This window comes from Prinia subflava, chromosome 8, assembly GCF_021018805.1.
Source record: "Prinia subflava isolate CZ2003 ecotype Zambia chromosome 8, Cam_Psub_1.2, whole genome shotgun sequence".
In the NCBI taxonomy this organism is placed as follows: domain Eukaryota; kingdom Metazoa; phylum Chordata; class Aves; order Passeriformes; family Cisticolidae; genus Prinia; species Prinia subflava.
In genome coordinates, this window is record NC_086254.1 from 31,595,086 (window position 1) to 31,611,755 (window position 16,670).

Consider the following 16,670-nt stretch of genomic DNA (forward strand, 5'->3'; position numbering starts at 1 on the left):
AGTCTTCCAGGAGTAGGAAGAAGGCAGGAGGATAGGAGATTGCAAAAGTGTAAAAGGCTCTTGAAAAATGTAAATGTTCCCCACATTCACGTCCAAAGGTATCCTGGACAGCTGGGGAGACGTCCCATCTGACGGAGCAAGACGAAGTAACCCAAACACCTACACACTTCTAGGATGACAACTTGTGAGTGTCAGAGTTAACAGCACTGACATTCAGACTCTGATTTGTGCCAGTGCTTGCTTACTGCAAAGATGGATGGAGATGACACCTACAGAGGGATTGGGCAACACTGCAGAAGTTAATCAAGGTCACTTGTTACGAGTTCATCTCGCTCATCTTGCACTGCATTTCTGTCCACATGAACCTACTGCCCCTGGGTGTCTGGCCATTTACACTACGAACAGGAACACAACCCTGCACCTTCGTTTTCCGACTGCAGAAAGCACCCAAAAGACTTTTTGCTCTGTATCTCTGAGGTGCATTGTAAACCACTCTGCAAGAATCTCAACTTCAGCCAAAACTCATGCTAAAATCCAAGTGTTGAGGGGAAACACCAGCAAGGAAAGCTAACTCTGATCCACACATCAAAGGGTTTGCTCTGCACAAGCAGCATTACCACAGATACAGCACATTTTAACAGCTTCAATGACATTCCCAGTCCTCAAAAGAAAAGCAGGCAGCCTTTTATTCCCCATCTGGTGGTCATTAACTCTAGAGAACAAACCTCAGAGTACGTCACTAGCTCTACTCCGTCCCTCCATTTTGTACATGCTGCTTGTATTGCAATGAATCATCCCCTTCACATGAATCTCCAAAGAGCTCCAGCTTCTTGTTTCCCAAAAGGCTGGATTAAACTGGAGAGTGCTCGTCTAACTTGTAAGGTGCCTTCCTAAGGCAAGTTCAAACCAGTACCTGCCCATCCCAGCTGTTTTATCTTTCCAAAAACTGATCTTACTCACACACTCACCAGCACTCACAAACTGGGAGAAGACATAATTTGCTCTTCCTATTGCTCCAGGCCTGGTTAGGAGACACTCACAGCAAGGTGTCCTGTATGGTGCAAGAGACTGACGTACCTCATACCAGAACCCTGCACACAAACCAGGAAGACACCGTCTCCCTATTGCAAATCCAACTATTTCACTAACTGCAGAACCCTCCACACAACATTTCTAATTCGCATTGTATCATAAGTATTTGTAAAATAATATAGTACCACAGAAGAAAATGCCCACCTTAGCTCCTGAGATGAGATTTGCATATAACAATACCCTAAAACTGCAGAAGCTCCTTCTTTTTTTTTCCTTCCTTTTCTTTGTGCTGCCCTTTGATAAGATAAGCACCTCAGTCTTAAGCTTGAGAAGAAATTAAAAGTCAGAAGCAAATGTCCAAGATGGAACTGAATCTCAGTCCTAGCCAGACAGCTTTACATCTTCTTCTGTGCTGGAAAAAATCACTCCCACTATGTTCTTTTTTCTCCAGCTCTGAGAAGAGCATAGTACTCCCTCTTTCCCCATTGTGTTGCCTACTTAAACAATACAGCCTTAGGACAAGATAACAATGTACAGCACAAAGGACCTTCAACCCAGACATAGCATCCATGAGTAACAAAATGTCCCTCCCTGGTGCTTCCTGCCTTCAACTTCAAAAGAGTCTTCACATTCAACCCTTCACCCTCATGTCCTGAGCACAGCATCAGGCACTCCAGACAAGCTGACAGCTGGCAAGGCAGCACTGCACCAAACCAGAAGCTGCAGTAAGAATTGCCAACTTATCAGCTACTCATCTCCCTAAGGACAGCACAAGCTCCATCCACCTGCACCTGCTGCAGAGCAGGTGAAGGAAGACAGCCTTCCCACCTGGTTAGACTGTACGGAACAGGGTGTGTCTCCTGCCACTACCTCTACTTATCTCCTCCTAAAACTCTGCTTACAGACCACAAAAATACCAAGTTTGCCTAAACTCTAACTCCAGAAATATTTGTCTTTTAGTTAGATCACCACATTTCTTAACTCTACCTCCAGTTACTGAAAAATCTGCCAAAACAGACACTATTCAGTTCAAAAGGGGGGAAATACACTGAAGTGTCTTCTCTCCTAAAAGGTCTTTGTAAGCCACCTCTGCAAAACAAAATGCAACCTCAGAGAAGAGGAGCAGCTGTTTTGACAAGTCTGGCCCTCGTTCAAATACCAGGATATGCTTTGAGTAGTAAAATATTGCCATCAATAAAAGGTTCAACTAAAGTACATTGCCCTGGCCCTAAAGTACAGGTCATCTATTCCATGTTACATACACAGGAAAAGCTCCTGCAATGTTCAACTGAAAATGTGTACAGAAGTGACAAATGAAAGAAAAAATGTTCTGGATAACACTCTGTAAGTTCATGATCTCGTATGTCAGAAGCTGTGTTAGGCAACAGAGCAGAGTATGTGACAAATGCCAGGAAAAAATTAAAAAGCCATCTGCACTTGGGGATTGCTCCATCCCTAGGAATTATTTTCTTGACTTTTTAACTATGAAGCCATGTCTCTGGCCAATGTCTAAAAAAATTATTCATAAAAATTCTTAAAATTATTCCCTTTAGACACTGCCACACATCTAGCTGCACCAAACTGACAAGACATTTGGATGGAAACAAGACAACTTTCAATTTCCTGCTGCATATCCTGAGTAGTACAGTGAGCCCAACACTTTAGAAATTCCAAAGCATTTGGTGAAACATATTTCAGGGCAGCCAGACAGTGGGTTTTACAAAGAAACGCTGTATGCAGTTTATGCATGTTCAAGACCAGATCTCATACTTCATTTCTTCTTGTAATTTATTCTTAAACACAATAAAATACTCAACTACTGAGGTTCTAGATGCTTGCTGCAAAAATTAGTAACACTATGCAAATCAATGACTGGGATCACAAAATGAGCAATAAGGAATAAAAGCCACCAGGGTCTTATTTTAGAAAATCATTGAAAAATAGCATTATGGAAGAAAAATGGACATCTTGAAGAACCAAAACTATGCTTTCATTGAGAATGTAAGAGTATTTCTCTCCCAAATAAAGCTGCACTATGTGCTGAATGCTGTGTGTGTGAAAGAGACTGTCAGCTGTACACTGCAGCTGATGAGACCAAGCAGGCACTTAGCTAGTTGTCCAAACAACTAAAACATCAGTGTGTTATCAACATTATTTTCATACTAAATCCAAAAGCACAGCACTGTACCAGCTACTATGAAGAAACTTAACTCTATCCCACCCAAAACCAGGACACAAGCACATCCCCACCATGGAACATGTGTGTAATGGACACAACCAAAGACGAGTTACATAGACTGATCAAAATATTTTAGTGAAGCTACAAGTACACTCCAAGCTTTCCTGAGGCAGAAATCAATCTCTCTCCAGTGATGGAAAGATACAGGCAGCTGCAGAATTACTCTGCTGCAAAGCTGAATTCCATGAATGTCCATCTGTCTGTAACATGTCTATGCTGGGCAGAATTATGAAGGAAAATCTCCATCTTTTGGTGGGCACCAAGAGGCTCAGCATTCTGCAATACTGACACAGAAGGGTGCCATTGTCTTGCTAACATTCCCTAAAAAGCTCCTTCTCTGACGAAGGTATAAGATAAAAATACATACAGGGACACCCACGCAGCTCACAACTGCACAAAGCATATGGCAAGCTTGTGAACATGAACAAATACACTCACGTCAAAAATATTGATAAGGAATCCAAAAACATCTACTGATCGGAAGCTCTGGGGGAAGCAACTTTTGTCTCTTTGAGACTGACAGGAGCCTCCAATTAAAACCATTTCCCAATGGTCTGATGCTGCCCCTCTTTACCCTGCCACCAATCCAATTTCAGAAGTCAACACCTTCAAACTCAGAAAGGGATTTAAGTAGTCCAGGTGGAGATGCAGGGTGTTTTTCTTGAGAAAACATTGTCTGCCCAGGCTGAATGACAAGCACCAACACTAACTTTCCTGCTGTGCCTCTAGTGAGCCTGCACTGCCCCCATCCCATCAAGATAAGCACTTCAGACATTTTTCAGCCCCTGCCTCCAAAGCCTCCCAAGACAGAAGTAAGGCAACTCACTGCTGCCTGTCCTTGGGATCCTTCCTGTTGGGAATGGGCAAACCCAGAGCAGCTGTCAGTGCAAGTCATTCTTCCAAATGCAACTACTGCTGCAACCACCTTCGAGAGAAGCTGTTGAGACCCCAGCAACAGCCATGAAACAAGGGGAACTTCCCCAGGGTGAAGCAGCAGTAGAGTACTTAATTCCAGCAGAGAAACGGGCCTTGAGATGACAGAAAACATCACCAGAACTCTGTGACAACACTAGAAAATTTCTGAGGTAATTCTTACTTGAACTGCTGTCCCTCTCTTACTCATCTTCCCTCATTACAGAACTCCATCTCTATCATTAGTATTAATAGAGAACTAATTGCCAAGTCTCCCACGTCTCCAAAAGCATCAAAGCCTGATCTCCACCAGTTGTGTTGGATGATGTCCCAGGTTAATGTTTGTTGGAAGGACTGGCACAAAACTGTATTTCCTGCCACTGCTCCTGCTGACAGACAAGGATTTAAAAAAAAAAAAATCCTAATTTTATCTGAAAAAAGTCTGAGAATCATTGATGCTAAGTACATGTTACGAAAGAACAAATTGCAGGAAGACTGACTACTGCTCCATATTCTCCACTTTCATTCTCAGCTCTGGAGGTCTCACTTGTTCATCAGCTGAGCAGATACAGAAGTCGAATTTAGAAACCAAATTTCCACTTAAAAACATGCAGGTATGCTCGTATTTCTGAAGCCAAAACCAATTTTTGAATCCTCCTTATACCATGCACGTCACAAGAATCCAAAATTAACTTCACCCTTTCTTTTCACATCACTTTCCAAACGTCCTAACACCACAAGACATTACTGCAATTGACTAAGATCATTAATTTAAAAGGCAAGCATTCAAGAAGAAAATATTTCCAACTATAAACCTCATTAAATCCACTGGAACTATTTAGCATTTATGTCAGCCAGGACATTTTGAACAAACGCTGTGCTAAAAATACTGGAGTCTCATACACACCGGGAAACCACTACTACAACGTGTTCAGCTGAGCTAGGAAATAGCAGGAGCCTGCAGCAGCAAAGACTCTCTCTGCTCTGCCTGGAACAGCCCTTCCACGCTGTAGTAACTCCAGTGTTCAACCAGTGATGGACAGTGGAAGCCACCAAAGCACACAGAGGAACTCCCTGGAGCAGGCAGCTACTGGCAGAGTAAGGACAGCAGTAACTGGGAACACTGTTTAAAAGGAGTAATCCTACTGCAGCTGTGAACTGGGTTTTAAATTGATTTTCTACTGTTTTTTTCTGAAGAGCAGAACAGCAACAAATTCACTGCTGAAACCACAGCAAGCCCGTACCCTTCTCCCATTCCCTCACCAGGAGGAACCTTTCTGAAATCTAAAGATGATCCACATTCAAACGCTGACAGTGCTGAACAGCTCAGAACAGAGAGTCCTGCAGGGAAAAGGTACAGGCAGATGTGTCATATGCTCTGTCAAAAGGGACAGTCCCAAGACAGCAAGGTGATAAACACTGATTTCTGCACTGAAGAACTTCTCTCAGATTTGGAAAGCTGAGAGAGATCTTCAAAAATCCAGGCAAAAGCAGAATACCTAACACTAAATAGATTTTGTTCCTGTGTTTCGGTGTGAGATTTTCTATAAAATGGGGAGCAGTATCTATAAAATTGGAAGCCACAAAACCAATGAAATTTAACAAGCCAATAAATATTTGGGAAATGACTACATGTTCTACAAGGATATGAGAAACTGTACCAGCACAACCAGCTCAAGCAAACTTGAAAGAGAAGCTGTCCCATCTTGAAAAGCCACAGGAAAAAAAATCTACAATAATTTCCTAGGTTAAACTGTATTTCTCTTAAATAGTCACTATAACATTAAAGCCCATGCCTACAGTCCAGTAACAAAAAAGCAGATACACTGTCAGTGCTCCACTGATTTTAGCAGAATGACAGCAATTTACAACACCAGGAAGAATCTGACCCGGAACCTCCCTCTACCAGGGCAGTGGCTTGTGCTATTTCAGCAGGTATCACTTTAACAGGAATCCAGTGAAATCATTAACAGAGGAATTTGAGTCAATGAGATGTTAAGTACTTGATATAATTACATATTATTGCAGTTTCTGCTGACAGTGCAACTCACAAGGCTGGAATTCAATGAACTATCTAACGAATATCTGAAGTCACAGTTGTAAATGAAATTAAATCTGATTTGTGCTTGATCACATTTATGAGCTGTGTGTCTAATTTACACGAAGCTGCGTAAAGACCCCCACTTTTACACAAGTCCCCGGTTCAAAATTTTTTCATGTTTTACAAAGTAAACAAAGAAGCTCTGATAACACATTAATAACAGAGAGTGCTTAACACTGGAGTAAAAGGAAAAACATCTTAAGAAAAGCTGCTAGGAGGAAGAAACACACGGACCATTAACCCCCGAAACACATCTTCCAGCACATTTAAGTAATTCTGCTGAGTTTTAACAAAAACACAAGTTGGCTGCGGCTCCCAGAAACGCACTCAACTCCTCACTCCCACCAGACACCCATTAAGTTTTAACCTAAATGCTGAATGTGTCAGAACAATTAACACAACAGACCTCAAGGTCTTTAGCAAAGCCCTTCTGAGGCTTCTGCTGGGGAAAAGAGATGCAACTTACATAGCACATGATAGCGAAGAGCAGCTTACCAACAATATGTTTATTTACATTTCTGAGAAGTGTCATGAATGATAAATTTACTTCAGAGTACTCTCACCTATCACAATCTGAAAATTCCCACACTGAAGCTACACTGTCATATCCTAACAAGCCCTGCGAGAGATTGCTGTGAACATATTGAAAATCAATGCAAAAACAAAATTGAGAAATTGTGCCGAGATTGGCATCTTATGTAAAATACTTCTGAAATTAAAAAACAAACAAACAAAAAAAAAACAACAACTAAGTGGTTGCAGACTTAAAACTACCCAAGTATTGTTCTGAGGCTGTGGGCAGCGCTTCCCACAATGCAGGCTCACCACCAGCACTGCAGTCTGGAGCGAAGGCAGGGAGCCATGCAAGGAAGGAACAAGCTACATTCTTCTGGAACAAGCTTCATCTCCACGTATCACAGAAAACGCAAAGGAAATTTTCAGCAGAGATATCAATCTGCACCTAAATACCATTAACTACCTTTTGTACTTTGGATCCCTTGCCAAACATTTGACATTTAAAGCATTTGTGAGACATGTTCCCAGGGAAGTTAAAAGACAGTTTCTCCCTGACATGTCACACACACAGAGAGCACAAGGCAGTGCCTTCACGCTTCCTAAATCCGTGCAGTTTGTTTTGCACAGTGGCTCTAACAGCAGTGCTAAGGTACACACAGCCCTATGCCAGAAGTGGCCCTGCTCTCCTTCAAAAAACTCTCACCCATCCAGAAGGCGCCAGCAAAGGCAGCAGCGAGGAAGCACAAATCTGCTCTCCAACAGACTGTTTCACAACCGCTGAGAAATCCTAAAGATCTCTGCTATGTTGCTCTACAGTTTGTTAGCATTTAAATCACCCACACCTCTTATTGCACAGCTCTGTCATACATGAAACGTGAATTTAATGCAAAACACAAAACGTGCTGAAATTCCTTAACTTGTAAGGCATTTGGTTCAGCACTCCTGTTATTTAATTTGAATTTCCCTCTTGCTCATTCCTTCATGTTGCCAGCCTGATAAATACACAGATGCCCCATGAGCGCTTGGGCCAACATAAAAAACCTGCTAGTTCCTGATAAGACGCTGCAGCAGTAAGGGCTTCGGGTTTTTTTCCCCCAAAAATACTCACTGTTAAAGCAAGCCCCTCCTTCAAACACGTTTGAATTCCAGAAGCCACCTCTATGATGCTGGACAAATTCACACTTGACTCCTGTTAATGCACTTTAATGGTTACTCCAGTGATACTTGACCTCAAATTGCATCTTAACATTACTGGCCAAATCAACTGGAAGCAAAAAGCACTGCTTGGGGTGATGTTCTCAGTCTCCACACTGAGCATATCTGGATTTTACACTAGTTCTGATCACAGCCTGCTGAGCAGCCAAGGCACTAATAGCAGTTAGCGGAATTTAGTAGTTTTGGAATGCAATTTGATTATTTTGCAAACAAAAGTCATTTTTATCTATTGCACTCTGCAAACACAATGGGAGAGCTGAAAGTCGAGATAAATTGCTTTTAGTCTCTACATTGTCCTCAGTCCTAAGAGGTTGTTACATCCAACCTGAGCAACAAAGCTCTTAAAGGCAAAACTCAATAGAATCCAAATCTGTGGAGGTGGGGACATTTTCAGCATCCAAGCTGTAGCTGGAAACAACAGTTTTGGACTCCATTTCCCTTTTGAATGCTGAAGACTGCAAGGATGTTACTTGCAGAAAAGACTGGCTGTTTTAGCACAATACTGCTCTCAGCATGGTCTGCAAACAGGCACTGCTAGGACCGAACATGGAAAATTCTTTGCAATGCGTACGGATACTAAAAATACAGCTAAGGTGAAAAAAAATACCAACTATAGCCAAACAGGAGGGAGAACCTGGATATTGAAATGCAATGCAATTACTCAAGTTGGAATTTGCCCAGGACACTCTTGCTTGGAGTGATCTGGCTATTTAATGACAAGAAATAGCCAGGAATACAAATTTACTTGCTGGCACCCCCTCACACCCAACACTAGCCTGCTATCAATGAAACGGGTGTGTAACCAGATCCAGGCTCCCAGCTACAACCGGGCTGCGCCGTGGTGACCTGCAATGGGTAGATCCACCCAACCTATTGCAGCTGCAGCAACTTGTGTGACCACAACCCGAGGTGAGGTGTCCACTGACCCAGATAGGAACATTAATAACAACAGGAAGCTTCTAAGTGCTTAAGCTGCCCTATTGCTGATATACTAGCCCAAAAGTCATCCAAAACATTCTTTATTAACAGAAATGTTTACTGCTGCTACACTCAACATGTAGAATGAGTCAGTACCAACCCCCAGAAAAACTTCCCCTAAATGTGAAGTTCAGGAGGCCTAAAAGGACAGTTTGGCTCTACTGTTTAGTGCTGTCTGACAATAATCAAAATACAAACCAATTCTAAACATCTGGGGGGGAAAAAACGGCACTTGAGATTCCTACCACCCACTCCTAATCTTTGCCACTAAATAGGATGAAAACAAGGAAATAAGAGCACGAGCCTCAGTGCTGTGCCTGAAGGAGAACCGCTGTTCTCGCATCTGCGCGTGACAATTCCCCACGCACGAGGGCTAAGAGCTCCTGTGCAGAGGGAACGAGGCTCAGAGCAAGCAGAGGTGACAGGTTTTCAGGGAGATCAGGGGTGGTCACAGGGTCAGAGAGCGCAGTGTCTATCCACCATTATTCCCTTAGCAAGACTAACAGGGTTACACGTACCTTCCAGTGCTGAAAAGGGCTTTGGGGTTTAGGGGCCTCTGATCAATGACAAGGATGTTACATGACTGACACAAACAATTACAATAAGAGGGAAAGGGTGTTGATGCCTACACTGGTATGGATTTGTTGGGTGCACTTGATTTACCAGGAATTCAGTTTTTCCGTCAAGGTGTCTTACTTTGAATTTCTGTATTGAATTCCTTCAACACATGGTAAAAATAAAAACCACAGGAGTTTTAAGAGCTGTATGACTAAAACTCTTAGAAGAATAAAACACCACATGGTCACAATAGAGGAGAAAAATCCCTCTGAAAGGTTCGCTGGAAATGGGAGTCAAAAGGTCAAATATACATCACTTCCTCTATGTACAACAGTATTCAATAACTAAAGCTTACCAGGGAATATTTTTCCCTAAATAAAGATGATTCTTAGATGAAGCAAGTATTTTCCAGCATAAGAAGGCTACAAGCACTCCTATATAAGCTTATATTTAAATTGCTTCAAGAGTTACACTGTACTTGGGAAATCCACTGCAACCTTTTTTTTCCTGATAAGAATTACTCATAGAACCCCACTACAAATTCAGAATGGAAATGGAGAGTTCAAAACGTGCATATTTGACACTGTCTGCTCCTGCTGCACACACACAATCACATTCCAATGAACTGACAGAAAGAAAGGTGCTCGCAAGCGTAGATCTGTAAATATTTACATGCAGTAGCCTACAAAGCAACTAGGCACGTGGACATCATCCAGAAAAGCATTCTAAAAATTAGTGTAACTATAAGTCAAGCAGATATTTTCAACCACCTTTTTTGTCCTCCACAACCTCAGCAGTCAGGGGACAGCTCAGAGCTCCTAACACGTCCCAAACAGTGACAGTAACACACACACATGTTGGTTTTATGTCCTCAACTCCCCTTCACTGTACTTAAGCCCTTCAATTTGACACCTATCAAATGGAGCAGGCTTGCAATTAGCTCGCTTCCTATAAAAATGAATTAATTATCAGAAAAAGTTAGCAGTCACCAGGCTGATTAGAAAAGACAATATTGTATGTCTATACATATATAGGAATATAAATATACATATAAACAGATATGCATATATACACATATATAAATATATATACAAAAATGATATCTAAGTGTGTATATATATATATATTAAATTACAGGACTCCTTTAAATGTTTCTGAACAAAATGAAGTTAGCTTGCAAAGTCCCTGAAGTGATGCTGTCTACCTTTCTGGAATTGTCTACACTATGGTCTGTTGGGTTTTTTCAAAGTAGGTTTTTATTTTAATTTTAAAAAACCCATCTAACAAGGTAAAGTCACATCATTTAAATAGCAAGGAAGAAAATAAGACTGATCTTAAAATGGATGCAGCAGCTTCTTTTAAAGAGCAACATGTTGCAATCACCTTTCATTTTAGGGGAAGGGAGGGATTCCCTCAAAGGAGCAGAGACGGGGAGCAGTGGGGGGAGGGAGCCTGCGATTAAAAAAAAAAAAAAAGGCGACTTGGGATTTTAATTTTTTTTTTTTTTAGCTAAAAACTTTGCTTTCCCCTCGGTTACAAGGGGCTGGTGCCGGGGATGGCGGCCCGGTGCCTCTGCAGAGGCGGCTCGGCGGCAGCTCGGGGAGGAGGAGAAGGAGAGAAAAGCCACAGAGAGAGAGAGAAAAAGAAAATGGCGCAGAGACTAAGTCCCGACCGTCGACAAGGCGACTTTCCAGGGAGGAATCGGGGCCCAAAGGCGACCCCGGCGGGGCCGCTGCGCTCGGATCGGGGGCCTGCGGTGCCCCCACTCGGGGCGGCGGGGGTCGGGGGGGCCCGATCCCCGCGGGAAAGGGGCGCTTTAGGCGGCTCGATGGGAACAATGGGGCCGGTGAGCGCGGAGCCGGGACTTAGTCTCTGGGACGCCATGTCTGTGCGAGGGGCGCGCCGGGGCCGCACTCACCGTTCGCTCGGAAATCCGCCTCGATCTGCGGGGAGAGCACACAGGGACACACCGTCAGCACGCCCGGGTCCGCGGCGCTCCGGGGGACCCCCACCCCCGCCCTCACCCTCATTTTTAGGGGAATTTAACACCAAGTGAGAAAAGCCCAGCGCGATGCGGAAGGTGATGGGGGAACGGGTGAAGCGCCCCCCGGCCCCGGCACAGCTCATGGGGGGAGCCCTCCCGAGCCCCCCAAAGGGCAGCGAGCCGGGGGAGCGCGGCAGCCGCCCCCTGCCCTTCTCCGCCCAACCAGGGGGTCACACGCGGGCCCCCGCTCCCACTGCCCCCATCCCGCCGCGGGGGGACAGCTGGGCTGACAGTACTCTGCCCAGACACATGGGGCCGGCCGCAGGGCACGGTCCCCCCGCTGGGGTTACCGGGGCTGGCGAGGCGGCCAGCCCAGGGCCGGCACGGGGGGATGCGAGCACCGCGACAGGGGTCCCCCGGGAGCGCGCCCTGCGGGCGGGCACGGGGCGCTCACCTGGGAATCGTTGTGCAGCTGGTCCCCGCTCATGCCGGAGGCGCGGGCGGCCGGGCGGAGCGGGAGGAGCGGCGGGCAGAGGAGCGCCGGGCGGAGCGGGACGCGGGGAGCGCAGCGCGGTTGTGTAACAGACTAAGTCCCGGTTTCGGCGCTCTGCGCAGGCGCGGCGCCTTTTAAATCGGCGGGGGAGAGGCCTGACGGGCAGGGGGCGGGAAGCGGCCGCGCACATATTTGCATTGGAGCCACGCCCCCAGAGCCGGCACGATTTGCATGTGGGCCACGCCCCTCCCGGGTGACCGCTCCGACCCGCCGCCCCCCACCGTGCCCTACGCCGGCTCGCTGCTTTACATATCCCGCCCCTTCCTCTCTCTCCTCCAATGGCGCGGGAAAACCCGAACTATATTTGCATGCGAGGCCCCGCCCCTCCCCGCGGCCGCCGGGCCCGGTGCATTGTGTAAGAACCCGTGCTGCTCCATACGCGCAGCGCGCATGCGTAGCCTCCCGCCCCGCCTGCGGTGTTTGCATACAGGCCCCGCCCCTGGTCGAGGCCCCGCCCCCAGGCCGCATGGCGGGCGGGAGGGCGGCTCTGAGGGGAGGCGTTTCCGCCGCCTCCCCGCGATAACCGCACAGTGACACCCCCGCAGCCCGCCGGGCCCCGCAGCCCCAGCCCGCCACGGGCTATGGCGCCCTCGGCGCTTCCCCTGAAGTCCCGCCGGGCCAGACCCCCCCCACAGGCACCCTCATGGGCAATTTGAGCATTTCCAAGCGAGAGGAGGCGAGCGGGGTGTGCGCACCTGTCCCGCAGACCCCTCGCTATCAGTCTCCGTTATCAGTGTGCCTGACCCCTCGCTATCGGTGTCCGTACGCCACAGCACCGGCCTGGAGTGCACAGGCCCCGCAGGAACCACGGGGAGATGCTGAGGGGGGATGCAGATCAGGCAGGTTCGGGCTCACTTGACTCGTTTAAGTCAAGGACAGCGCTGGTGCATTGCATACAAGAGCATTAAAAAGGGATCAGCTCGCCAGGTTTTTCTTCTGGCATAAGCAGGCTTTTAAAATTTCTTTTTCCTACAAGGAAATGGAGGGTAAAAGGGGGCCAAAGCTTTATTTTCTTTTAGCTAATGTGATAATGAAGCACGAGCCTGCCTAGAAAAACACCCCTCCTTCCTCAACCCAAACCTGAAGACATTTATTTCTGTTCCGCAGCAGCTCTTATAGACGGGTATTCTTGTCGGTGTACTAAATGGCAGGTTTAGTATGCATGGCTGGTACGTGTCTCACAGGACTGCCTCCAGTCTTCCTGGAGCTTCCATCCTCTGCAGCAACACAGACTGTACCTTTCCTCAGCTTCTTTACACAACCAGAGCTTTGATTTGACACTAAAATAACCTGGCGCTGCCAGGCTATCTGAAGAGATACATCAAAATGTAAGCAGTGACAGCAGCCACCTATTTGCACTGCATATTTATATCCTGCAAAGGGAAAACTCTGTCACTTTCTTACCGTCTTCAGAAGAGGATCTGAGGACTTCCTTTTTTTACCGAGAGCAGGCAAATATTTCTGGCTCTGGAGCTGTTTATTATGCAAACTGCTTCAGTCACTGTTAGATTTTTAAATATAAACATAATGAAAGGGCTGTTTCAGACACCGGGAAGAGGTGCGTGCCCCTGGGTTTGAGCCCCTCTTGCTGCCATCCAGGGCTGCAGGGCTGTGCCTTTTGGGACAGCCTGGTAGTGAGCTGGCACCTCCTCCTTCCAACATTAGAATTTCCTAAAAGCTCTTCCTTAGAAGCAGCAATTTCACTTTAAACCTCACATCTTTGTCTCCCCGGGAAGCCGTGCTGAGGTGGCTGTGCCTGCCTCTAGAAAGGGATCTGCCACCACCCCCGGCAAGGCAGGGGAAGGCAGCACGGCCCCTTCCAGCAGCTGCCACCTTCACAGGCGTTTACAAGCGCGCCTGGTGGCAAAGCAGAGCCCCCGAAAGCGGCACACGAGAGGTTTAGTGCTGTGCTGCCGGCAGCAGCCTGCTGACAGCCGGCTGGGAGAGCTCCGAGGGAACGGGGAGCTTGCCAGTTTGGAATCCCAGGTCCTGACAGCGGCCACTGTCGAGGCAGCAGTGCCAGAGTCATTAGTGACCAGCAAACCTTTATGCTCTGCTGGCAAACACCTCTCACACCGTGGAGGGAACCTGCAGCTGAGACAGCCGTGCTGGAGCCAGAGCGAGCTGTCTCCCAGGAATCGCTTCCCATCTGCTGCTCGGAGCCTCCTTCTCCGCAGCTATTCGAAACTCACCTGGACACAAACCTGTGCGACCCGCTGTGGGTGAGCCTGCCGTAGCAGGAGGCTGGACTAGGTGTTCTCCAGAGGTGCCTGCCAAACCCAGCCATTCCGTGTGATCTGTTTTGTCCCCAGTGTTCCATAGGGTTATCCTGGAGCCTGCAGGAGGGCTCTGCACTTAGAACCCAAGAGGAGAGGTAGGGAAATACACAGCTTGTTCAAAACACATTAAACCGTAACACCTGTGCGGCCCCATCTGCTGCAACAAGCTGGATGATAAAAACCCCTTCTGATGTGCAAACCTATAACCTGCAGCGCCACCGTCCAGGAGCTGAACCTCCCTCACCCCCTTCCACGCTGGGTTCCCTTGGGACAGGAGGCTCTGCCGAAGAAGAGGAAGGCTCATACAGGACACACCACTGTACAATCCAGGGAAGTGGTCGTGGCCCCAAGACTGCCAGACTTAGAGAGGCATTTGGGCAACGCTCTCAAGCACATGGGATTCTTGGGGCTGTCCTACGCGGGAGCTGGACTCGGTGATGCTTGTGCGTCCCTTCCAGCTCGGGAGATTCTGATTCTAACCAGCCCTTTCTACGATGGAGGCTGGCAGTGAAGGGGTTACCGTGCTCGGACCTGCTTCCCCAGCGAGGCTGTGCACACCCCATCAAGATAAATGGGGGAAGTTCACACCTCGGAGTGCTGTGCTCTCTCTCCAGGGCTCCCTGGGACCTGTACATCACCATCGGGTTAATGTAGCCTAGGTGATTGCCTGCAAAAAGAAACAGCTGGAAACTATGTGCTTAAATTAAATCATAAATCATCCAAGGTACAAAACCAGTAGAAAAGCCTCGAGTTCTTGATCCTGGTGAATTGTGAGATTTGATTTATCTGGTGCACTGGGGGCCTCATGCTGTGCTCAGGGTGTGTATTTTGGGAGAGGGAGGTGGGTGCTGTTTTCCTGGCCAGCTTTACGGTCCTGTATCAGGATGGGATCCTACACCGTGCTCCAGCCTGGGTCCCCACTCTTGTGCATGGACCAATACGAGACAAGAAACATCGACATCCAAACCCCCAAACCCTCCTTAGCCCTCTTTCCAAGCCTTGCACTTAGCCTCAGGTGAAGCCATCTACATTGTGTTCCTTCAGTTAATTCTCCTTTATATTTAACTTGATTATATGATGCATTTCAAATTTGAAAGCAAGAACTGGTAATGAAATACACTCATATGTTGGTATTTTTGATTACAATATTTGAAGTTCAGGCCTTCAAGCTTATTTTGGAGTGCAGAAGGAAGAGCACAACACTGCAAACTCATTCAATTTTATTAGTAGTCCCACAGATCAAGTTCACTTGTTTGGTTTTCTTTTATATAATTTTGTAAAAATCTCTACTTTTGTCAGAGGCAGCAGCCAGTTTCTAGTATTTATGGTTTAGGAGAAAAAAATGCAACAAAACCCCTCCATCTGATTATGAAACAAGTGCATTTTGCTTGTGAAGAGGCAACAAAGAACTGCATTACAAAACACATTGAAACCCAAAAATCTAATTTTTAAAGCCCCATAATGATTTTTTTTAGTCTCAGCTCATTTGTAAGAGCTATGGTTTGGATATTTCTATCACTCCTGTAATTTTTTTTCACAGCCAGAGACCTGCCTGATGTGCAGGATTCCCAACTGGCGTCATTCTGTAAACCTGCTGTCTCTAGAACCAAGTGACACTGGTACAAAATAGGAACAGTCAGGTACACGACTCCCCACTCATTTTTCATTAGCATGACCTGCTCAAAACACTCATACTTATTATGTACTGTCGGATGCATTGAAACTAAATGATCTCAGTGCTCTGAAAGAAATGCACTTTAATAAACTGCAGCAATTATTCACAGTTTTATATGTAAGGCAAGGGAGCAAATTAAACAGAACCAGCAGATAGGATTTTAAGTGGGAGCTTTCAAAGGTCAGTCTTAATTACTGAGTTTCACCTGGGATGGGAGAAGCTTGCAGAAGTGCTGGGAAATTACCAGATACAAAACAATAGCTGATATCACTTGAACTTTATTATGTCCTCATTTGCCTCTGTTAAGGGAGCCAGCAGTGGTAGAGAGGTTAGTGTAATGGAAAGGAGAACATTCGGCTCATAATCCAAAGAGCAGGTACCTGGGTTTTCAGCTAACATTCCCAAGCACTTACACTTCTGCTGTGATGGTTTGTGGCTGCTGCGTGGCCAGTGTGTAACACCAAACATAGTCAGGCACATACATCCCCCTGTGCCTCACTGCCTTCCTGCTGCCAGCAAATAAAACTGACTCTCCTGCTTGAGAAAACAATGAGAAGCCCATAAACAACACCTTGCTTCAGCCTGGCCTCCGAATTTTGCCATGCAGAGCAGTCAGTTCCCAGTTTTT

At 46.4% G+C, this 16,670-nt stretch overlaps 1 protein-coding gene across 1 annotated transcript in view; it reads right to left on the reverse strand.

The window, feature by feature from the left end:
* TOP1 (DNA topoisomerase I) overlaps positions 1 to 12,165 on the reverse strand; it is a 67,463-nt gene extending 55,298 nt beyond the window's left edge. The window contains exons 1-2 of the mRNA XM_063404642.1: positions 11,990 to 12,165; positions 11,470 to 11,494 (exon numbers count right to left, since the gene is read on the reverse strand). Coding sequence (XP_063260712.1) covers positions 11,470 to 11,494; positions 11,990 to 12,022 — 58 coding nt within the window. The 5' untranslated portion in view covers positions 12,023 to 12,165. The remainder of the gene's footprint in view (positions 1 to 11,469; positions 11,495 to 11,989) is intronic.
* Positions 12,166 to 16,670: the final 4,505 nt, after the last annotated feature.